We start from the raw sequence: 24338 nt of genomic DNA, 5'->3' as shown, positions 1-24338 counted from the left end.
CCTGCCACCCTCCCCGCTGGGTGGCTATGCAGAGGCAGTGACGTCACCAGTCTGCCTCTCACTCCCTTCCTGCTGCATCACAACAGCCGTTAGTAGCTCGAGTAGCACTAAGTGAACCGGGGCTACAGGATATCTGCAGCCAACACGTTGTTAAAAACAAACTCTATTGACGCTGCAGCACTCAACAACATCCTAACACGGGGCTTGACCGACAGGGACTGGTTGCAGCGCGATAACCCCGCTCCAGCTGTTGGGATATGGCCAGGCCGGAACAGGTTCTGCTCTTGGAGCCTCAGCACGAACTCAAATTCAGAGGTAAGAGGGGAGAGAGGGGCTGCCTCTGCCAGCAGGGTTAGGGTTAAGAGGAGGGGGGGTTACTAAGCTGCTGTACGCATTTTTACAATATTGCCCTCGACGGCAGGTCAACCGACAGCTCGGCAGTTAGCTAACTGGATTAGCTTCTGACGGCTAAGCTAACGTTAGCCAGGCCCTGCCACACATTTCTCCTGCAGCAACTGCCTCCAAAGCTAGTTTCCAGAGTGCAACACACGAAACATACGTCCTCTAAGTAATAGCAGTCACATTGGATATGCGGCAAACATAATTGGCTTCTAAACTGCAACCTTGCTCATTGCACACAAGCTGCAACATCCTTAGCAGGTGTAGCTAGCTAACATTAGCTCGCTCTCTGATTGGCTGTCTCGCTCTGTTGGCCAGCCAGCTGTCATTTAATAACTTGACAGCTCACAGGACGGAATATCTGTGCAACCTCTGCTGCATGTCATCAACATACCCACCGTCCTCATCGCTTAGGCTTTACTGTCGTTAATAGACATTTCATTGAATTTCGGCATTGGGCTGCAAGATGTCACGTTGCTTTAGGCCCAAATAATGTTACATAAACACATATGGTATTATTGTGTCTGTTTTGCAACAGATTACAGTGGTTCTGCCACAATTTGAAATATTGCTTTTTGTACTCAGGGGTAAGAAGCTAAAGTATTTGATATTATTTTCATCTGTTTTTTAGGACAGTTGGAGTCAATATGCAGTCAAACTTTTCCTCTAATCTGGAGTAATGTTTGTTGATATCATCTGTAGGTCTCAGACAGAGTCAGTGTTGCCAGTGTTGTTGGTTTATTAATACTTTAAGAACAATTACACTTAAAGAAACCAGTAGCAATTCAAAAATATGCCGCTATTTGCCACAAAAGCCACTAGTTTTATTGTAATGGGATGAGCTACAGCTCCAGACCTCATTGATTCACAGCAAAACTGATTTGATAGATCATATTATGGATAAGATGACAAGTCGATCATATTGTGTTTTAAAAGATAGGTTCACAACTCCTCAACTATAGTCATCTGCCCCTGTGAACATGTTCATATAGTGTGTTCATACTGATCATTATGAGATCCCCTCCAAATGCGCTTACAATGTAAGCGATGAAGGACAAAATCCACAGTCATCTATTCAAAAGTTCATCCAAAGATAATATGAGGCTTCAGCAGTCTGAGTCAGTCAAATCAAGGAGATATGTTCCACAGTCACAGTTTTTAGTAAAAATTTCCCTCTTTGTGTCTCGAAGGACAGTGTTTTCCTGTTCAGCTGCTGTGGAATGATGGTAACAAGAAGAAGGAATTTGGCATTAAAAAGACAGAAGCTTAGGAAGATATTGAATTTATCTGACTAATTTGGACAGCTAAAGCTTCATATTAGCTTCAAAGAAACTTTAAATTAATTTTTGCACAAATTAAGGTCCGTGGATGTTGTACTCCATCACTTACAGTACCAGTCAAAAGTTTGGACACACTTTCTCATTTAACTGAATGGGAACATGGGAAAGTGCATTAAGAATGGATCTCTTAATGGCCAGTATGAATAGGAGCAATGATTACAGTGATAAAACATGTGTCAGTGTTCATTTGGGGACCTGAATATTGTTTTAGGACAGACTAGACAAATTGTGAACATGTCCTTTAAGGTGAACTGTCTGTTTAAAGTATGATAGTACTGTGCATTCAGCGCTCAAATGTGCACCTAAGGCTTTACCTTGCTAAATTGTGGTATTTACTATGATTACAGTGTAATAGTATAATATAATATAACTATATTCATTATATTAAGGTGTTATGTTTGAATCACCTGTGTGTTGTAGATAGTAATGAATTGTCTTGAGTTGTATCAGACACAGGCTCACAGTGTCATAGTCCACTGTGAGCCCGTAAAATGTATGTGGGCTATAATATACAAGGAAGTCTCCTGATATATGGAAGTAATGGACAAAGCAGAGTCAGAAGAATGCCACAATGCCATTTCCTCCATCGAGTCTGTTATTTTCTATTTTCCACTCCTGTGAGATACCTCAGAGTGTGTTTTAGTGCTTGCATCAGGGCCACAGGCAACAAGAGAGGTTGTGTTCAAATCATCATTCATTTTTACAACTTGTTTATAGTCAGTTTAACCCTTTTTCATATATCGTACTTCACAGATTAATACACATTTTGCGCATTTGTGAGCATTTACAGTATCAGAATGGTGTATGTGGGACTGACTCAAAAGAAACATGATGATAATAAAGCATCATGTCACCCAATGTAACGATGCGGCTCATTTATATATTTAATATAGCTTTAGGACAACTGTGGCACTGAAGAATAAGCTGTATCAAGCTTTGGCTATAGGCGATAGGCAATACTTTCCAGCAGGAACTTCATCCTTTTAATTGGTACCTTAGCATTTAGCTGGAGCACTGTTGCTATGGTTACCTGGAGTTTAATATACCTTGTGCGTTAGTTTAGAACTGTAGTGAAAGTGTAACTGACTGGTGAAATGATTTAAACAGACACATCGCAACCAATCTGAAAAAAGTATTTTAAGTAGTTTATAAAGAGTCTAATCAGATGATAAATGCGCTAGTGTTAACCAGACAGAAGGAACTATGTGCATACTGAGTATACTACACAATACCACAAATCACATGCCAGTACTCAGGCCCCAAAGTAATATGTAGGAATTCAGTGTGAAACATCAGGAAATAGAAAGGAGGTCTGTCACTAGGAAATTCTCTCAAATGTGAAATGAGAAATGTGCGTTTCTCAATTTTAATTCATTTTAATCTTCGTCAGGGGCAATATTAAATAATCTTTACAAAAACACACTCAGCTCCCCATTTTTTTTATCTGCTATTCATAAAATATAACCTAGAAAGACAGCTTTAAATATCAGCTCTTCATATAATAGTTTATAACTGCTGTTGGTGGTTCTCGTGAGTTGGATGCAATCCCAAAAAACTTTCAGGAAGTAGTAGATCAGGTGTACGGTAGTCTGTGGCGTGAGTCCTTTTCATTTAAAAACCTTTAGATGTCAAGCCAAGCTTGTGAGGGTCTGAATTTCCTCTCTGTCTTTGCTCAACGGGGAAGGGAAGTGTCAGTTGCTCTGGATGTTTGCTGAGCTGAAACTTTATCTTGAATCTGGTGTATGTGCTAATTCTGAAATAGCTCCATGTTTTCTTGCACAGTGAGTCTGCCTCTCTCAACTGCAAATGTCTTCACCACTGTTACAGCTTCTCTGTAGAGGCCTAATTTGTTATTTTATTGGAAAACTTCTAGAATAAAATGTTGGATAACTGGAATTTGGTCAAAAAAATGCTGTCAACACTTTTTTTGACCTGTTGGGTAAGAAGTCATGAGTTGTGCTTTTCCTAAGAATATTTTCTCTGTTTCAGCAGCTTGAAAAACATCACCAGACCACCAGTGTTTCAAAACCCAAACCAGCCTATATAGATTGTCCACTAATTTATTAGCGGGTCACCAACTATGATGTGCATGATATTAAAAGCTCTTAATGCAGCCACAAAGTTACAAAAAACATTGGAACTTCATAGAGATATAATAATTTGTTAATGATGTAATATTTGTTTTATATGATGTTTAATGATTCTATAAAGTTCCAAAATGAAACTTGGTTCCCGTAAGTCTGACCGACGTAAAATGTGTGGTACTGGCACTGTATTTGCTAGGTTTGGGAAGTCATACTGTACATTCATTCGTCGTTATCCCTCACTTGACCAAGAATTGGCTCTGCTCTCACTAGAGGTACATGAACACAGAGGTGACTAACGCTGGCCAGTTAGCTATCTACGGTTTTGCTATGCAGCCTCTGGAGTTTTCTGTCAATTTTCTGGCAACAGTCTCAAAAAGAAACTGTCGCCAGAAATAACAGGAATACGTTAATGTGGTTTTGTGAAGCCCTGCTTAGGTGATACTTACAGTGGGATTTGTTGGATTTGGATTTTTATTGTAGTCATGCAAGAGCCCTCATATCCAACAGATTTGCTTTTCTGTTAATGCCATTACCAGTAAAAGAAAAGAAATCCTTGCATCAAAGTGGAAATTCATTGACCTCATTCGTCATTTTAGGATGAATCAAAGGGTGAGGTGCTGCTTGCTCTTGTGGTGGGTATTGAATGTGACTGCAATAACTATGCTTATAAAAAATAGCCATCTGAATGTAGCCTGGTGCCAGACCCTTAAATCACTGCCCACATCTTTGATTTGGTCTACAATTCCAGTAGATCTGGTGTTGTGCTCACTGATGGCTGTTTCCCCGGTTGGGGAAAAAACAACCAAACCATTTAGAGCTTTGAATTGGAACGTCATCTTCCTGTGCCAGAACCAGAAAGATAACAGAAAAATTGCCCCAAAATGGCGACATGGATGGATTACATCTGACAAAGCCGTACAGATTGTAAGTCTCATAAATCGGCGTATCTCTTGAATTAAGTTGAAAAACCTTTAACTGCTCCTAGCACTCACTGCTTCGTCCGTGCAGACTGAAAATTATGTTTACTGGATGGCTGTGTCAGTCCCTGCTGATTGCCATCCAGTAAACATAATTTTCAGTCTCCACGGACGAAGCAGTAAGTGCTAGGAGCAGTTAAAAGTTTTTGAAGTGTGGGAAAAATAACACTTCTTCCCAAACGGCTGACGAATGAATAAGCAAGTGAAATGAAATGGCGCTTTAGTCTGATCATTAGGCTAATCTAAATCCACCTGTCGTGAAAATGGACTCTAATTACAAACATTATGGGACTGATTCATTTTCAGCCCAGAAATTGTGCCTGATATTCAGACTGAATTGCCATTTTGTTATTACATTATTAACTTCTCAGATGAGATGTTTTTTTTTGTTTTTTTGAGTACGGCTTAGGCTGAAGGGAGTACAGGGATTTGCACAATTGGTTTAATAAACTTAGCAGAAGTCCTTGAGGAGATTGTAATGGATTTGCAGTTAAGTCGAGGTTTCTGTCTGATCTAAAAAACATAACTCTGCTTACTGATTTTCCCTCATCTAGGTAGTGAGCTCCCACTGTAGGTATACTCTGTACAAATTATTGACATGTATAAACTGGGCCCCAGACAGTAAATTACCAACAAATATGCATTTCCCATTTGTCTTACATTGTTTTAAGTTTGAGAACTCCTGCATTATGGTTATCAATAGTAATATGATATGACACAGCCCTGCGAACTTGCCGGTTATTCCCATGCCTCCCCCACCTTTCCTGTCCTTCGTGTCCTCATTTCTCTTTACTTTCTCAGCATTACCTTGACCACCATATAATTTCAAAACCAACAGAAACTATTAGGGACAAATTGGACAGAGCTGCCGTCCACTGAGGCTTCAAGGCTTTCAAATAAAAGTGAAGACTGGAGGATAAATGTGTCCAAACATAGACCAGGGTCAGGGAAAGATTTGAACGAGACAAAATTAGCCAGTTTTCTTGAAAGTTACAATGCAAGTCATTTATTTATATATATATATATATATATATATATATATGCAAAGAAAAAAACAGAAGCAAAGGTTGAAACGGTTGATGAATCTAAAAAGGTTTATGAGTCAACTCGCCCTATAAAAACACGCATCTAGTACTGTCACTTAACCTTCGCATACCTTTTAGATCTGGCAGACTGGCTGTATTTTGCTTCGGCTTTTGTTGGTAGTTTTTCTGCATTATTGACAAACCTGAGCAGCTTAATGCATCCGGCCTTGCAAGAGCCTCAGAGATGTGGTCTGCATCAACAATGATTGCTGTAATTAGTTGAAGCGTAACTGCATCAGCTATTATGATCATGCAGTAGTAGAAGCAGGTGGTTTATGGATTTGTACACACACAGTTTACTCTTTAAAGGTTTTGCTAAATTGATACTAGAATAGTTTTTTTTTTCAATAAAGAGGACAGAGTAGATGTCAGTAGTAGTTATTGATGCAGAAGGTAAAGTAAGTTGAAAAAGGATGGTTTAGTTTGCATTTTTGACGGGTCATAATGCAAAGAATAGTGCTTTGATACTCAAAAATAGTCCAACGTCAACAATGTGGGTTACTGAGATGGCAATATTTTGGATTTTAATGTGAGAAACAAACTGTATTTATTTATGTTGAGTGCACCTCTCAGTCAAACATATTAAAAACCTGCATTAGTTGAATTGGCTGAAAAAGCATGTTTATCCAAATGTCAGGTCAAATAAAGAAAATATGTGGCAGATGGTCGAAGTTGTGGGAAGTAAACTGAGTTTGTTATAATTGAAGTCACATCCAGTTAAACTTTGATAGACCACATTTAAATGTGTTAGCTACATATTGAATTTTTTTAATAGGCTTAACCCGCTGGTATTTAATTTATTTTACCATTCCCATGGTTTTAATAAGCTCCAATTGGCTAGTTTCTACTGTCTATATACAGTATAATGGTGTGTTTTGGTATAATCAGTGTTGAATATTGTAAATTTTGAACCCGAAACTTGGTCCTCTACTGTGACAGTGTTTCAATATTCATGGTACAATATATTACAACACAATAATTACAGTTTCCACACATCAGCCTTTGTACATATGTTATCCAAACATTAGGCCTGCAAACAGTCTAACTGATCTCTGTACAGTGTTAATTGATGTAACTATGATTTGTTGCCATTTATTGTGACTTGTATAGTTTTGTCTTTGCCTTTTCTGTATTCTTTGCTTCAACATATTTAGATTATCCTTTTGTTCAGTCTTTATCTCTATTAAAATTAAAATTGCAGTATCTAGAGGACATAAGACAACAGACCTGTCAAAAACAGAGTTTTTAAGCGCTCATGTTGTCTCCCTTCTTTATAGGTCCGTTCTCAGACGTGGTCACCACAAATCTCAAGCTCTCCAACCCTACAGACAGGAATGTGTGTTTCAAGGTGAAGACGACAGCACCGCGCCGGTACTGTGTGCGGCCAAACAGTGGAATCATAGATGCAGGCACCTCAATCAACGTCTCAGGTAATGACTGATTGGAATAGAGTAGGAGCCAAGTTTAAGTAGCCTGCAAGTTTTGACTGGTTACGCATGTTGGTCTATAGGTTAATTTGCATACACACTCTGCAAACAGCTAGACAATTATGTCTTCACAACATCAGATATTCTTTTTGAATGGATAAAGTATCGGTGTAAAACCGACTTGTACACGGAGTGTTGCATTATGGGTTGTTTGTAGCATTAATGTTGCTAGGCTAGCGAGTGTCTTAGAGTCTGTTTATAGTGAGTGTGTTAGAGTCAGTCAGCACTAAAAGTGTTTGGTTAGTCCAATTTAACCTGCAGGAGTCCCTAAAGGCTCGGGTAATGTGTTTTTGTGCCACAGAGGAAATAAATTCATGACGAGTGAAAACAAGTCCAAAGCATCTTCCGACATCTCTACTGCAGAAACATAATATGTCAAGCTGCCAAATACCACTGTGACAGATGATGAGGAGCTCTTAAAGACAAACAGGCAGTCTTATAAATGCTAAGTGCCGGAAAAAATTATTTTTGACTGCTTCCAAGAGCCTGGTAGAAGAGTGTGTGAGTATGTAACTATACTATGATGTAAGTTATATTCAAAAAGAAAAGTTATTTTTCCAAAAACAGCTGTTGGAAAAGGGGTGGTCGTCTTATATTCACCTTATATTTATATTATTATTTATATACGGACCTTGAGCCCGAGTATGTTATGCCATTGAGAGCTACTGTGACTAAACACATTGAAAAACACTTTGAGGAGAAGAAGGATGAGATAAAAGTCAAGCTAGCACTGACCATCAACTGCTGGACAGCTCACAAACAAAAGCTGCATCACAGCTTTTCTTAAAAAGTAATATTGCATATTAATATTTACATACTCATTTACATGATATAGAGAAATTATAAGTGCTGAAATGATTAGTCGATCACAAGAACATTTATTTGACAATCTTCATATTTTTTCTTCTTTAAAGTCTTTTATCCCATTAAATTACCAAACATTTGCTGGTTACAGCTCCTTTTTCTGTATACATTTGGATTTTTTGACTGTTGGTCAAACAAAGTAAGCCACTTGAAGGCATCATTTTTGGTTTTAGTTTGATGGGCATTTGTTGTTGATGTTGACATTTTATGGACTACATATTTGATAATGACAATCATCAGTCGCAGCCGTAGTCACTACAGCAGTTTTTTTGTTTTTTTTTTTGTATCTCTACTTGAAAAGAACAAGCATATGCAAGAGCGGCTCTAGTATCTTGATGGGATTTGCTCTTTTTATATGAACACACACGATACTCCTGTGTTGTTAACAAGTATTCCCCCGTCCTCTCACCGCAGTCCTTCCTGGCAGGCCTCATTTCCAGTTGTAGCCTTTTAGCGAGACAGGTACAGGGTAGTGTTTCCAGACTGTGCCACCTCTGCCATTTACAGCCACAGACTCATTTTACAACTTACCCTATCTGGTATCAACAACTGCAAACTGTGTCATTTGGGCCAGCAGTCAGCAGTGGGCGACAAATCAGCACGGTCCCCTCTGTCAGTTGTCATCATTTTTCAGCCATATTAGGCTTAGAAAGGTCACAGGTTTGAGTCCCTTAAGGAGATTGATTTTCTGAGAATGTAGTTGGAAACCAATAGGCAAGGTCTGTAACCTCTTTCTGTCCAATCTGTCTTCAGGGAGAATTCAAGCTTGCATTGTATAATCAAAGCAGTGCACTTAACAGGATAACAAGGAGTTTTAGGTTCTTATCTTGCAGGAAATGTGCTTGTAAATTGAACACACATTACGTTATTTTGTTGAAAACCCCAGGTTCATGTCAAAGGCTCATAGTAAGCTTACAAAGAGGATTTAACTTATTTTGGTAGATCAGACCTCTTTTCAAGACCGTGTGGGCAAGAACACCGTCTCCCTGACTCTCCTGTTAGCTTTGTAGGTTTCACCAGCAGGGCGGGACCATCTTTATCAGTGGTTTTGCCCCAAACCTGAATGGCATAGCACCGGTTTGTGCCAGTTGGGCATGGCCTCCACTCCATGTCAGGTCATCACGTTAAAAGGTCACATGCTTATGTCGACTTGAATCAACTGTGCAGCAAGTTAATGAAATATAATCTGTACCTACCGACAGCATCGTAGACAATACATACTAACAAACACATATTTCACATGGCTTGTTTTGGCTGAATCTAAACGGCAAAGGCACTGTACTGTCTCCTCCCACACTTTAAAGCTGTGAAAAGATGAAATTAAAGTTTCTCAGAGTATCTCCACTACCTGCTGCCGTTTGATTATCAGCTGATAAGAGATTCGATTCGTACCTGCCGCCTCTTACGCACCTGCATTCCATTCAGACAGGTTTCCCCGCTCTTACCCCTGTGTGATTGACATGTCCAAATGGAGCGCAGCCTACTTATTACTACTTGTCCTGTGTCCTCATGTAATCCCCAGCATAGCTCTGACCACCTTAAACCTGAGCCACAGGTCTAACGACTGAAACCAAAATGACCGAAAACACCTTTTGAGTGTGTGCCGAACCTTTAACTCATCAAATACTTTTGATGTAGGATTATTGTCTGACTTTTGCCATAGTAATGTTGTAATATATATTTTAAAAACTGCATAACGGTTAACTGATACAAATCTGTGAACACACCAGACTGTTCTAGCTGAGTGAAATAAACACTGCTTGGTTGTCGTACCAACATTGCTAATAAAAACTTTGTTTTCCTGTGTGTAAAGAGATTCTGAAAAGCACAAATAGTCACTGCCAAAATTACATTAATGAGGTATTTAGGCAGAAGTATTGTTTTATTCTGTTTTGTCTGTATCATCCAGCTTTAGTCTCTAAGTAACTTCTTGTGTTATTTTTTTATTGTCATGCTTTTTTAAAAAAGCAGCACAAAAGCTGCATAGACGTTCACTTGCACTGGAGTAGGTATGAGGGAGCTGTCTGCCACAGGATACCTACAATCCATGATGTGTCATTTGCTGGCTGAGCTGAGGATACACACAGTGCTTTTGAAGCTCAACCCAGCTGTAACTGTATATGTATTAAACGTAGCCTTGACCACAGGAATGTTGCTGAGCTTGATTGGTGTTATGTAGCATCCAGTGGAAAAATATGTGCCGCGAATGTTTCAGAACTCCTTGTGTCCACAAATATTGAGCTTCATCTCGGAATATGTCAGTAAGTTTTGTCTGACATACTCAGGACATGTTAACATTCCCAGGGAGGCAGAAAGCAAAATAACACACCACAATGTAAAATAACAATTTTTTTTTGTTGTTGCATTTATCTGAATTAGCTTCATTAGCTTTTCCTTTCCACTAATTTTCAGCGTGCCTGTGTTATGACAGGACAACAAACGAACTCTACGGCCTTAACCGACATCTGAGTCCATATTAATAAAACATCTCTGTTCATATGCCACACACGCAGTCTGTTCCAGTATTCACAAGCCACGTTAGATATTTTACCCACCAGCTACATTCTTATAACAGAAGTCGACCTCTAGCTGATTCCTTGAAAAGAGTGATGGATTCATGTGCCAGTGATTTGTGGGTTATTTCCCACCCTGAAATAGACTCGCTGCTGTGTAGTCAGTATTTTTTTTTTTTTTTTTAAACTTTTGAATTATATTGAATGAGATGTACCCAGGAGAGTATAATCATGAGTGTGAGATCCTGCTACCCTGAGAGGCTGGAATATGAATACGTTTTATGGGAGTTAGCTCTTAGATCTTGGTGAGTTTTCCCTCCAGGCCTGTATCTCAACAACTCTGGTTGACTTCACTGTTCCCCGCTCTCACGCCATTTTGTCTCAGTAAGTTTGCTGATCTTTGACCGGGTTCTCTGTTGAGTAACATAGAACTAAGAGGCCAGGCAGCAACCTATTACAAGTAATACCTCTCTGAATCGGTGTGAAAAGGCTGCTGTTATAGATAGAGGTGTAACAATGAGCCGTATGGTATCATGTGTCATATCATATCTCGCTTCATATTGCATACTGTTGTAACATTTAAAGCAAAGCTTACACAGTTACCCTGTATCTTGTATCAGTGCTGTGCTGTGATCATCCACTGTGTTTGTCTCACAACATGTTTTTTCTGTATTGTTTTTTATATTGTCAAACACAGATTTTTGTTGTACCGTGTGCTGCTAAGAATCCACTTTAAATAGGTCAGACTAATACTGAAATCTCAAATATTGTGCTTTTATTAAAGCTGAGTGACATAATACATGAAATACTTGGTATTACAATGTAAATATAAGGTACATCACCATTAATTTTGTCAACCGTCAAACCCTTGGACATAGAATAGAGCTGATCTGATAATTAATTCATTTTTTTAGTCAATTCTCAAGAAAAAAGCCAAACATTCTCTGGTTTCAGCCTCTTAAAGTGAAGATTTGCTGCTTTTCTCTGTTTTATATTATTGTAAATTGAATTTTTGGGGGACTTTTTAATGTTGGTTAGATAAAACAAAACCTTTGAAGATGAAACTTGGGGTTCCAGGAGGTTGTGATGTGTCAATATTTTTTTTGCCCAAACAATTATTCAGTTAATAAAGAAATAGCAGATAAATCAATAACGGAAATAATAGTAAGTTGCAGCCCGACTACTGAGAATCTTCTGTCGGTCTCTGTAAGAATTATTTTGCGTATGTGTGGTCATCATGAAAATTTTAGTATTTTCATATTGAGAAAATAGGAACGTGGTTATGTTCAAAATGAAGGAACAGAAACAATGGGTGTATCTCTATAAACACTTCAAGGTAAATAGTTACTGGTAATTATGTTGTGAGAATCTTGTCTGACGGGACACAATTAATTAGTGACAGGAAAGGAAAAGTTTTCTTACCTCCCTTCTTCACCCCACTAATGGTTCCATTCATCATCAACAAGCAGGCAGGCGATTACCATCCTGCTTGACCATGTTGACTACAATTAGCCTCTGTGAGTTTTATAAATGATTGCACAGTGTGAAGAAAGAATAATAAATCATCCCATTAGCAGAAGTAGCTTTTTGCTAAGGTGTGTTCAAAGGCTGTAGATCAAAGATGATTTAAATCACCTTTTCCCCTTTACTGTAGCTGTTTTTTTCCATCTCAGTGTTTGGCTAAGGGCCTTTTTATGTTATGCAGTGTTCCTCAAAGAACTTACATGCTTTCCTGCCTCCATTCTCCAGTATTGTCCCCTTGGACCGAAGGTAGATTGCCGTGCAAATTGGGCCTGACTGAAACAGGACGTTCTCAATCTGTTCATGCCGTCTGTTTCTGGTTTGCGATATTGAACTGCCCTGATTGCTGTAATGCTGCACTACATCTCTGAGGTTTTCCACTCTAGGGAGAATTGGCATGTGCCATATATGAAAACCATCCTGATAGCTACACCGGCTTTGAAATTAGGAGGTCATTTGTTTCTAGTAAAAGCCAAAGAATCACACAGGGCATTGTAGACGTAGTTGGTACTGATGTCAAAATACGTCTTTAAATTACGCCCTTATTGAAAAAACCGTTATCAAAAGGAGAAAAAGATCACCCATTGATAGCCATTTTTATCCCCGCTGCACTTCCAGACCCCAACGCTGACATAAGAAAGCGATCATTGTAAATCACTGTTACAGCTTTAAAATACGTTTCAGTCATTGGAATGACATCAAATAACACACCACTGACTGAGTGGACTGATGTGGTGATGGGTTAAAGTAGTATTCCAACGCTACACCTGCTTTCTGTTAGAGGGATATGTAATGTTAAGAAAGAACAAAAAACAGGGTTGGAAGCTGTTAAAAAGATTACCCCCTGGGGTATTTGTAGATCCGTCAGTGTTTCGCCGTCATGGTAACACAAACGTAGAAATAAATCATCTCCACCGTTTTTTTCCGAGCAGCAGGGGCAAGTCCAGAGCCTTGAAGACACGGAGCCCCTAGTTTACCATTTGACAAATACATGCGTATTTGATACTCACTAATTCGTCTTTAATCCGAGAGGTGAACAAATAGTCGAGGAAGAGCGAGAGATGGAAAATTGCTGACGAAAAGAAAGTAAAGGAATTCTATAAGTGTTCATATTTTTTATTTCTGTGTTTAACCCACAAGTCATGTTCCCGTCTGTCTGCTGTAGTTTGGATGATACTAACAAGACACTTTAACAAGATACTTAGTTTGACACGTTCTCCTGCGGCTCCTGAGGACGGGAAGCGAGGATGAGTTTGGGGGAAAAAAAGGGAAGTTGAACTGAGGGAGTCATAACAAAACAAAATGACTGTAGTAACTCTATGTGGGGACTTCCTGTTCATATAATGTTCTGGGGTGCAACCTTTGTGACTTATCCTCCCCATTTCTCCATGTTTTCAAGAACTCATCATTTTCAGTTAACTAAAAGGAAATAATCTTAAAATATGTGGCCTCGTGTCTGTTATAATCAGTAGTGATTTTTATCATAATTTTATCAAACTTGACCTCATGAGACCTTCCTAATCACAACTCAGCCTTTTTGGTTTGTGATTGGAGAAGCAACGATGCAGCTTTTTCTCTCTCAATACCAATTCTGATACTTCAACTCAGAGTATCTGCTGACACCAAGTGCCAATCTGATATCCCTCCTCTCTTTTCCACAAATTTAAAAACTGTATACCTCACTGTGTAGGATAATCACCATAAAACTGTCCCACTAATTACATTGTGACCCCCCCAGTTTTATCTTGTATGTGTATGTGAAAGGTATAATAATAAAAATCTGACATATCCTAAAGTTTTGCTGTGATTTTTTTTTTTAAGCTTTCTTTTAAAAAGTATTTTCATAAGACTAACGAAAAAAACTACAGGGTGAGACAAAAGATGCTGAGATCTTAACCTTTGCTGACACTGTCATTTTGTGTTTCAGTTATGCTTCAGCCTTTTGACTATGACCCCAATGAGAAGAGCAAACACAAGTTCATGGTCCAGTCCATGCTAGCACCCCCTGACATGACGGACATGGAGGGCGTGGTGAGTGTATCTCATCTTCTTAAAACCATTTTTCACCACCAGTGCTTAAAAACAAACACGCATTTTTACACAGATGTAACATAAGTCTCTCGTACAGACAGCCACTACGATAAACGCTGCTTTTAATGAGACAGGAAACACACCCACTGAATTTAAATGTAAGGAGAGAGGCAGTCAACCGGCAAATCCCAGCCAGGATGAGAGCCTGTGTCGCAGTGCTGACATAAAGCAATAAAAAAAAAAAACAATGAGCAGTGAGTTTAGTCAAAACACTGTGTGTGGTCTCAAAGTCATCTCTGCAGTCACTTGCCAACACATATGCAGTAAATCATCATTAACATGCCAACAAATATCTTGAGAATTCAGTATGATGTTGTGATACACACAGACAACGTGAGCGACGGTTACAAAAGAGACACTGTGCTGAGGCAGAGCCTGAACCCCAGTGGGTTATTGTGCAAGCCTGAGACTGTAACCGAGATTAGACTTGAAAGCAGAGATTTGAGGTGGGGTTGTAAGAAGAGCACAACACAGGGAGACTGCAGTCTTCCTGGTGGTCAATGTCTGTCCATTGTTGTTTCACACGAGATTTGGAGCCAGAGAACAATGGATAGATCAGATCTCCCTGATAATAGTCCGGCTGTTCATGAAAATGTTAAAAATGTAAGTTGACTAAGAGAAACCACAGCCTGACTGAGTATTAATGAGAAAACGATGCTGACAGATACATTGTCATACCTAGTAGTTACAAATACAGTATTTAAACTGTATTTACGTAGAGTACCTAATGCCAAGGGAAGCTTAACTGTCACTTTTCCTCAAAAGAAATTTCCATTTGTTATGGAATTTAAAATGGCATCTTTGGGATTACAAGCCTATTTAGGGATTTTTCTTAACGTTGGGATGCTGCCACCCACTCTGAACAACTGGAGACTCGCCAAATTTACATTTTACCCCTTTTACAGCCTTAAAGGCACTAAAACATTCTGAAAGATAATTCAATTAATGTGAACACTTCTCACATTTATTGATGATTAAAATGCATATACTAGAAACTGTCATTATCTCAAATTTCCCTTTCAGTATCTCTAAATCCATAGAAAACATAGTTTATCAAGGACACATGTTGTTAAACATGAAGAGAGAAATCTATTTTTTACTTATTTATTTTTATGACCCAAATGAATGTCCTCAAACATTTCACAAAACAGATATCTAAACAGTGTATCTGAATTAAATTCACTTATTTATATGGCCCATAAAAAGCCAAAGGGCTTTACACAGACAGATGAAAAAACACCACGATCTAACAAATTAAAAATAAAACATAAAACATGGGAATGTTGCTCTGCTTTCTCTCTGTGGTGTTTCTGCTCAGTGGCCTGAGCCTCAAACTCAGCGACAACGGGAGGGATATCTGAGCTCTCTGTCCTCCCATGAAGAGTCATTATCTGCAACCAGCCACCTCCTCACACTCTCTTTGTTGCTCTTTCTTTCTTTGTCTTTATTTCTTAACATGTAACATAGAAAGTTTCTTATTTTTTTTACACTGATTAAATAAAGTAATAATGTGTCGATGCTCTTTTTCTTTATTTTTGTTCTTCTGTCTCTTCAGTGGAAGGAGGCTAAACCCGAGGAGCTAATGGACTCCAAGCTGAGGTGTGTTTTTGAGATGCCAGTGGAGAACGAAAAGACGGTAGGCACACGCTCCTTATCCTCTCCTCTCCTTACCTCACCTCACCATGTTTTTGTTGTCGCTACAGATAAGTTAATGAAGAAACTTCATTGCTTCCTTTCAGCATTTTCAGAATCAAATTCCCTTCAAATCAGTAAAAGAAAATGCAAATTAATGTACGTTTCCATCCTCTACTGTTATGTAAATATTAGGACTTGAGCTCATGCAGAACATTTGACGGCGCTTATTCTCCAATAGGGTGCCATTAAACTGAGCCGAAGAAGAGAACGCAGTGAGATGACGTAATTAAAAGAGCACCAGTCAAACCTCAAACAATCAAAATTAAGTGGAAAACCTGATAGATTCGTAACCTCAAATTGGTGGATGGAAACGCACTTAATGTATTCTTAATTGTTTCTGTGTCATCTATGACAAAACATAACAGAATGCAGTGGTGTAAAGTGATTAAGTACATTTACACAAGCACCTCAAAACTGTACTTGAGTATTTTCATTTTAAGTTACTTTTTACTTCTACCGCAGAGTTTCAGAAGCAAATATTATAGTTTTTTCCACATTTATCTGATATTTATAGTTATGAGTTACTTTGCAGAATAAGATTTTACACACAAAACACATGATCATCTGATTCAAATACAAAGCCAATGTTTCCCTTATAATAGTACAGGCCTGGCGGGCTACTAGGCCAACGAGAACCCCTGCCAGACCAAAAAATATTTTTTAATGCCAAAAATAATGCCAAATATCCATTCATTCGTAAATCAACAGTGTTTGGGAGCCTCTATGCAGCGCTGTTCCGAGACCTGACTCAACGTCTGTGTTGTTGCCTAGGAAACTCTTGGAAAGCGTAGCTCCTATCAAGGAATAGGGCAGTGTGTAAAATGTGGCGTAGCAGGTGAGCGAGCGGTTGAGTGAATGTGAGCGGCAGAAAAAAGTGAAGGTGAATGCGAGCGGAGCAGATGAAAAGGTTAGCATTAAGTTGTCAATCTGGCAATAAATGTACAGTACAGACTACAGCGTGTCAGTTAATAAATGCTGCAGCATCTCAAGACCAAGAAAAGTCTGTTGTTTCCCCAACTGCTGGAAAAGTGAAGTTTTAGTCAGCAACAACGGGTTAGCCTAACCTGCAGACGCTAAACAGAGAAACAGAGAACGGAGAAATGTGTGGCTGCCGAGTCTCCCGCATGTTTTTACTCACTGTCACTGTCAATCTTTACATCAATGCAAAACTAGGGTGTGCAAATTAAGTCAACTCTTCATTGATCACACGGTCATTGATTAATACCATGCTGTATCAAAAGAAAGAAAAAAAAAAGGTGGAAAAGTTAGTCTGGAGCCCTGGTACCAAGTACTTTTACTTTTCATTGGTTTATTACATTTTGATTTCTGCAGTTTTACTCAGCAAGTCTTTGAATGAAGGATTTTTACTTGTAACGGTGTATTTCTACATTCTGGTTTTACATTTATACTCAGGTAAAGGATGTGAATACTTCTTGTAATGTACCACTGACAGATTTATGCATTTTTATTGCTTCTTTCTGTAAAGTACAACACTTGTTTACCTGTTCATGTTTATCCCAAGGAGGTACTGCATTATTCATGAGGGATGACATGTTTATTGTTCTTGTTGTTTTTTTCATCCTCACTGGTCTTCCAGCACTCCTCCTGTTTACTGCTCTACTGTACCTGCCCTCTCTCTTTCTCATCCTCAGTCTTTACATCTTGTCTATCCTGTATCTCATTTTTTTTTCATATTCTCTCGCTCTTCATCCCTTTGTCCATCTTGTCCCACTTTCCTCTGACTCTCTCCCCGCCACCACACTCTCAGGCATCAGAAGCCCTTCAGAGGGCCACTTTGTTCATTCTCCCATGCAGTTTATTATTGTTGTGATTCTTCTCAGACCCCACACAGCTGTAGAGATGTTATCTCATCATGATATGAGCTGATTCAACCGGCTTCATGAACAGCAGGAGGGAAAAGGACCTGTGGTAGTTGTTTTCAATTCATTATGAGCTGTGCGATACATACACATGGCTCCCAGTCGGCACTGTGCACCACAGAGTCCATTAGACAGATATAATGCTGATAGAAACCAGCTTGATCCACTTATGAAAGGCACCCCTGGGTGAACTCTCCCATGAATGTAGAGATAGGAGGCTTGAGAGGACGCTCTGTGTGTCTGCACGCCTGTGAGTGTGCATACATACTGCATATGAAAGACTGAAAGTCCTCAAATGTAAACTTAAAATTTTTACCCATGTGCCAGGCTTTTCACAGAAATACCACAGAGACATTATAGCAGCAACAGTCTTCTTATTGCATTATAACTTGTCCCCCTGTAACCCTCTCTACAGCATGACATGGAGTCCAACAAGATGATGTCGTCCAGCTTGCTGAAGTCAGAGTCCTCCGTGCTGCCTCCAAAGTCTATGAGCTCCACCCTTGATGACGGCGAGGTGAAGAAGATCATGGAGGAGTGTAAGAGGCTGCAGATGGAGGCTCAGAGGCTACGGGAAGAAAACAAACAGATTAGGGTGAGTGAGATGACTCAAGAACCAGAATCAGTATATTTTTTTTTATTTTGCAGTATTTTCCATGACAACATTGTTTAATACATAGATAATACTGCAGTATCCGTCTCACAGAGAATAAGGGCTGTAAGCTATTGATGATACATGCCCAGGTGATCAATACAAACTTTAAACTAACTGTAATTTTTGCAGACATTGTGGTGTGATCGATCAATCACCCGCTGAGTTGAGTCAGACACATACTGATGCACGTCATCTCATCAATGTAGTTATTGCCTCATTCATGAAATATGTGCCCTTTGCTGTGTGATTTAGCACCACTGCTTGTTTTCCTTAAAGCATAATAAGCCCAATATTTTATTTCATAAAAAGAATTTAATGATTTCCTCTGAACACAGCAGAAGCACTGTTATTTTTATGTCAGGCCAGGTGCCTCTACTAAAAAACGCTGCAGAAAACCCTGTACATGCACTCAGATGTTGTTGCATAGAGTTACTTCAAAGTCATGATATTGAAATGAGTAACAAAAAAACCACTGAAAACATTATTGCTTGGGCATATTTGAACACTACTATTAACGTGGGAAATACTGTACTGGATGCAAGTTATGAATCATCACATCTGATGGTCAGTCAGTACGTACAACACAGGACGTTGAATCTTGTAACACATGGTTTAGTTCGGAAAACCAATCTAGTTTCAGGCTTAAATCAAAGATGGGAAGAGAGTCCACTGAATGAATAATGAAACCCACATCCTCTTATCAAAAGCGGATGACATCACCGAACATCCAGAGTCACATATGTGTTTCCTGATTATTTTTGTGCTGATTGATGATTAGCTTATTAAGTGGTAGAATATTTGAGTCACAAAGTTGTGCTTCCAAATGACGCTGCGGTGTGTCCTCCACCCTTCGCTGTATTTAAACAGAGACAGTAAATTAAAGATTGAGGTTTGCATTGAGAGTAACTGCTTAGATAGTCATAATCAGTGGCAGACCTCAGGCTTCAGCTCTGCAAATCAATAAGTATGCCATCAATCACCATGATCAATGAAGTAAGTTTTTATAATCGGGTTTTGTTGAGGTTCAATTAGAAATGTGTCACACGCAAAAAGCGGGCACAGACAGCCCACAGCCCCCCAACCCCACCCCCCCCAACCCCTGACAAACACCACCACCTCCCCTTTAAGTTCTTGCCAGAGGCAGAACGACTGTTGGCTGCTCCTGCGGCTGAGATTAAACTAACAGAGAGCCCCCCACCCGCTGCTGGGAAATGAAATGTGTTAAAGCCTGGCGCCTTCTGAGGTCCTTGGGGGATTGGGTCAGATGAAGATTTAAGCAGATCCTATTTCTTTCAGCTAATAACTAAATACTGCCTCATGTTATTGACTGATTGACAAACTGACCGTTTCTTTTCTCCATGTTGTCCTCGTCTTTTGTTTCTATTTTCTTCATTTCAACTTTCCCTTTCTCGTCCTCCTCCCACACACTTCCTCTCCTCCTCCTCTCAATCATTTCTTTTACCCTCTTTCCACTTTTTTCCTCTTTTATTACCCTGTTTTCAGGAGGACGATGGTCTGCGGATGAGGAAGAGCAACGTGATGTCATCTCAGCACACCTCAGTTGGCATGAAGAAAGAGGAGGGGTTGAGCGCCCGCATGATGGCCCTCATCGTGCTCTTCTTTGTGGCGGGCCTCATCGTGGGCAAGTTGGTCTTGTAGAGCGCGGGCGCAGTCGGATCGGCCGCAGCATGCTTTTCGGGGGATGAAAACAAACGCGGGATCTGGGATTTTGGATCAGAAATGCCATATCCGCTGGGTGGGGGGTGGTACTAGTTTTGATTCAGTCTCATTTATGTAAAAAAATTCAAAGGTAATGTATGAGGAAAAAAAAAAAGAAAAAAATATTCATCATCTTATGAACAAACCTACTGTTACAGGTCTTGCCTCTACGTAATCATCACATAATCATTCTGGCCCTCTTCCCAAAGTTTCATGTATACCGATGACTGGTTCTGTGGGTGGGGGGGTGGGGGTGATGGAAACATGATTTAATGCTAGTGATTCAGACCAATGGTTTTTCTAACACCGGCGAGATAGTGTTGCTGCGATTGAATCAGTTTGCAAATTGTGCGAATGTCATTTTAGTGTATTATTAGTGTTGTTTCTTTTCTAAATGACGGAGGCCAGAGCCTATGTATATGTATACGTAGTCCCCCCACTGTACAGTATATCCAGGTGTTCCTTCCAGCTAAACCCCCTTTAAGGAAGGAATGTACCAGAGAGATGATCCAGACAGTCGGGGTTACACACAGGGCTATCAAACTGACTCCTTCAATCAGAGGCGTTGTAAAATTGGCGTGTCTTTGATTGTAGAACAACCTTGATCAGTGTATGAAACACTATACCATAGGTGTTTTCTTTCCTCGTGTCCTTTTTCTTTTCACTCTACCTTATTCCCATCACCTGTCACTCAGTGCTCACCGCATCCCCAGTTGTCAGAGGGGGATGTTTGATTGCATGCGTTCACACAGTGTTGCATTTGGACTTCTGAATCTAATTTAATTGCTTTTATAATGGTGATAATAATATGTCATTTGGCTGTAGGTTGCACAACTACATTTTCTGATTTTTTTTTTTCTCTCTCTTTTTTGTGTTTTATTGCATTTTTATGATTTTAAATAAATTTTGTTGTTTAGGGTTTAAAGCATTTAAGAATATTGCAGCTACCTGAAATGAGCTCCAGATTTGTAGGATTAGATCATTTCTCTAAGTGTTCTCCAGATGAAAGCCTTGCCTTGTGACCTGTTTGGGCAAGTTATTCTCAGGCCAAGATGGAGATATATATATACATTACATTTGCATATATACACACACACACACACAGTCACACACACATACACACATAAAGCATGCATACATACAGCGAGAACCCACAAATGAATAGAAGGTGCATGTAGAGGCAAACGGTTATGTGTTTCCCTGACGACACCGAGGTCCTGTTTCAGTGTCCTAACAAAGGGACCTTAGTCTTTTCCAGCTCTTTTTTTGTTTTCTCATATTTTCCAACTGAGCCATGCATTTGTTGACATTCTGTTTTGATTGGGGCAAATGTATGTCAGAGATCCACTGAGTGTTTTAAGCTGCATGCTCCAGCTCTCCACTGCTGGTGAGCTTGCCTGTTTTATTTTTTTTATTTTTTTTTTCACTCCACTGCAGGCCTGTGTTCAGTTTTGGTGTTTGTTCAGCATTTATCCGTTGCTTATTAATGTTATATCCTCACTGCATTTGAAGTTGTGTTCATTTTTTAATACACTAAGGTTAAGAGTGTCTCCTTTGATCTTCCTGCAGCATACAACATTTATTTAATTTTTTTTCTCGAGTGAAAAGGGGGGGGGGGGGGGGTGCATACAGCTTAGCTTTAGCCTTGAGGGACCACATGATGACATTGTACTGTTCCAGAGCCGTAGGTTATTTTTGGTCAAAAACAATACTCTCAAATTGTTTCATCTCCAAATTTGCATATTGAGGAAGACTAAAAAGCGGAGAGTCACTCTACTTATTTACTTATTCAATGAAGAGCACAGTTGGTCACATTTTTATGCCACTGTATCCACAAATGATGCATAACCAAATGAGTGAAATGGAGAAGTATATTCCCTTTTGCTAAATTGAAAGAAAAATGATGATGATGATGATGATGATGATATCTTTTAATGTTAAGTGGAGTGGGAAGACAAAGATCTGACTGATGGGTAAGACATTTAAAATAAACATGAGCGTGTGTTTCTACTGTATCTCTGTAAAGTTGTTGGTTTGAGGATGACTTGCTACTTAGAGGGAGGGCAGAGCAGACCTGAGCTAAAGTCCCATCTTGGATTATCAGACCTGCGTCATATAGTGTTTGCAGAAAATTCTTATTGTTCACCGTATCCTGGTTGGAGTATCAGAACATTTTAGACTATATAAATATTTCAATGTGATTTAAGAATTTGACTTTACCACTGTTCTGCCCAGATGCAGTAAACCCCACCAATTTGGTACTCCAAGTAGGATTAAACAAACAATAATAATTACATGTAAATACTAACTGATCCAGACGAGGTTGTAAAACACACTACAATGACCTGTCCTGGAGTCTCTGACCATCACCGTGATCAATGTAAGCAGTCGGGAAACAGTTTTGTATGTATATAAATAAATAAATAAATAAATAAGTCTATCTGAGAAGAAGATTAATATTCCTAGTCAAGTAGTCTCTCTGGTGTATAAAAACAACCCAACCTGGTTGGACTATGTAGCATCTTAATAAATTAAATGAATAAAGCCCCTACTTAACGGTGTGAAGTCATTTCCTGCAATACACACAGGCTACAAGGCTTTTGATATGAGAATGTTTTTTCATTTTTTTTAAAAATTACTGTAATTATTTTCGTTGTCGATTAAGCTGATTATATTCTCACTTAATTGATTGGTTTATAAAATGTCATAAAATGGTGAAGAATGTCCTTCAATGTCTCCCAAAGATCAAGGCGACGTCCTCCAATGTCCCCATCAACAGTCTACTATCACAGAAGACTAAACAAACCAGAAAATATTCACATTTGAGAAGCTGTAGCAAGAGAATTTGGGTAATTCTACTTTTAAAAAAAGACTAATGATTAAGTGATTAATAAAATTATTGTTGCAGTTTCAAAATGAATGTTGTGAGGGAAAATCAAGATCTCAATTCTGAATGTAAAAAAATGTGATTCCCATTTTGACCAGAATTGTGCAGCCTGACATTACAGCTCAATCAATGCAGTGAAATGTGTAAGCAGAGTGATCTGAGCTGTGTGTGTGTGTGTGTGTGTGTGTGTGTGTGTGTGTGTGTATATTAGCATTTATCTCAAAGCAGCCAACCTTTACTACAGACGTTCAGCTTATTTGCTCTCAAGATTAACAAACTATTAATATGAAGAAGTGCGCCTCACAACAGTCAAAGGAAAGGCTGTTTCTGCAGCCTGAGCAAGAGAAGAAAACTAGTCTAACTGCATGTAAAGAAGCTTGAAGTGAAGGTGAAAAAAAATGAAGGCCTTATGAGATCTATCTGGCTGAAATGTTGCAAAAGTTGCTGCGGGCTAATAATGTGAGATGTTTTCATAAATAAATAGTGGACATACATTTAATTTTTAGTATTTTATTATATTTAGTATTCATCTCATGTTGAGTTGCATTCATGAACAAAAGTAGTAAAGTTATCTAAACCTAAGCTTCTCTGACAAGTCATCACTTGTACACAAGATAAAAATGAGTTACTTAGAAGATTTATGATGCATGAAGACACAATGATCCTGGTGGTCCAATGCTGGATCACATCCTGGCAGTGTGCACTGCCTGAGGGCATGTGAGCCTTAAACCACCTGTTACAGCCCAGTACAGCAATGCTCTTGGCTTCCAAATTAGCTTGTGTCAGTGCTTGGACCCTGTCATACTCTCCGGCAAGTTTAGTATATACAGTATATATATATATACTGTATATGAAAGCAGAGGCATTTCAGTTTTGTTTTTGTTGCTTTTTGTCATATTAGTTTGCCAGACTCATTACCAGAGGAAAATATTGTAAGGACAGCACACGGCCCATTAGAAAAAGAATAATACAGGCTGTTTAGAGACAGAAAACTAATGTTCTGTATGATTACTGCTCTCATTACAGCCAGACCTGCTGCCTCTGACATCCAAGGCCATGCTGGCTTGTTAGTTGCTACCACTTTGCTTGAGTTGGCAGTAGCACAACTTGCAGTGGGACAAGAGTGTTAAAATATATA

At 39.1% G+C, this 24338-nt stretch overlaps 1 protein-coding gene across 1 annotated transcript; it reads left to right on the top strand.

Annotated features, from left to right (window-relative positions):
* On the top strand, positions 1 to 22864 carry LOC122980712 (vesicle-associated membrane protein-associated protein B/C-like). Its single transcript, XM_044349001.1, has 6 exons — positions 1 to 315; positions 7166 to 7318; positions 14201 to 14304; positions 15920 to 16000; positions 18355 to 18534; positions 20098 to 22864. Exons 1-6 carry the CDS (start codon positions 258 to 260, stop codon positions 20251 to 20253), a joined length of 732 nt encoding a protein of 243 aa, XP_044204936.1. The 5' UTR covers positions 1 to 257; the 3' UTR covers positions 20254 to 22864.
* The last annotated feature ends 1474 nt before the right edge of the window (positions 22865 to 24338 follow it).

The sequence above is a fragment of the Thunnus albacares genome, chromosome 4 (genome assembly GCF_914725855.1).
Source record: "Thunnus albacares chromosome 4, fThuAlb1.1, whole genome shotgun sequence".
Lineage (NCBI taxonomy): Eukaryota > Metazoa > Chordata > Actinopteri > Scombriformes > Scombridae > Thunnus > Thunnus albacares.
Note: the sequence above shows the minus strand (reverse complement) of the source record. Positions and strands in the feature narration are given on the sequence as shown.

Excerpts from the sequence above, each read along its gene's own strand:
- LOC122980712 (XM_044349001.1), top strand. The coding sequence starts at position 258 with ATGGCCAGGCCGGAACAGGTTCTGCTCTTGGAGCCTCAGCACGAACTC. Across the intron at positions 316-7,165 it reads GCACGAACTCAAATTCAGAG|GTCCGTTCTCAGACGTGGTC; the intron begins GTAAGAGGGGAG and ends CCTTCTTTATAG. Across the intron at positions 14,305-15,919 it reads TGACGGACATGGAGGGCGTG|TGGAAGGAGGCTAAACCCGA; the intron begins GTGAGTGTATCT and ends CTGTCTCTTCAG.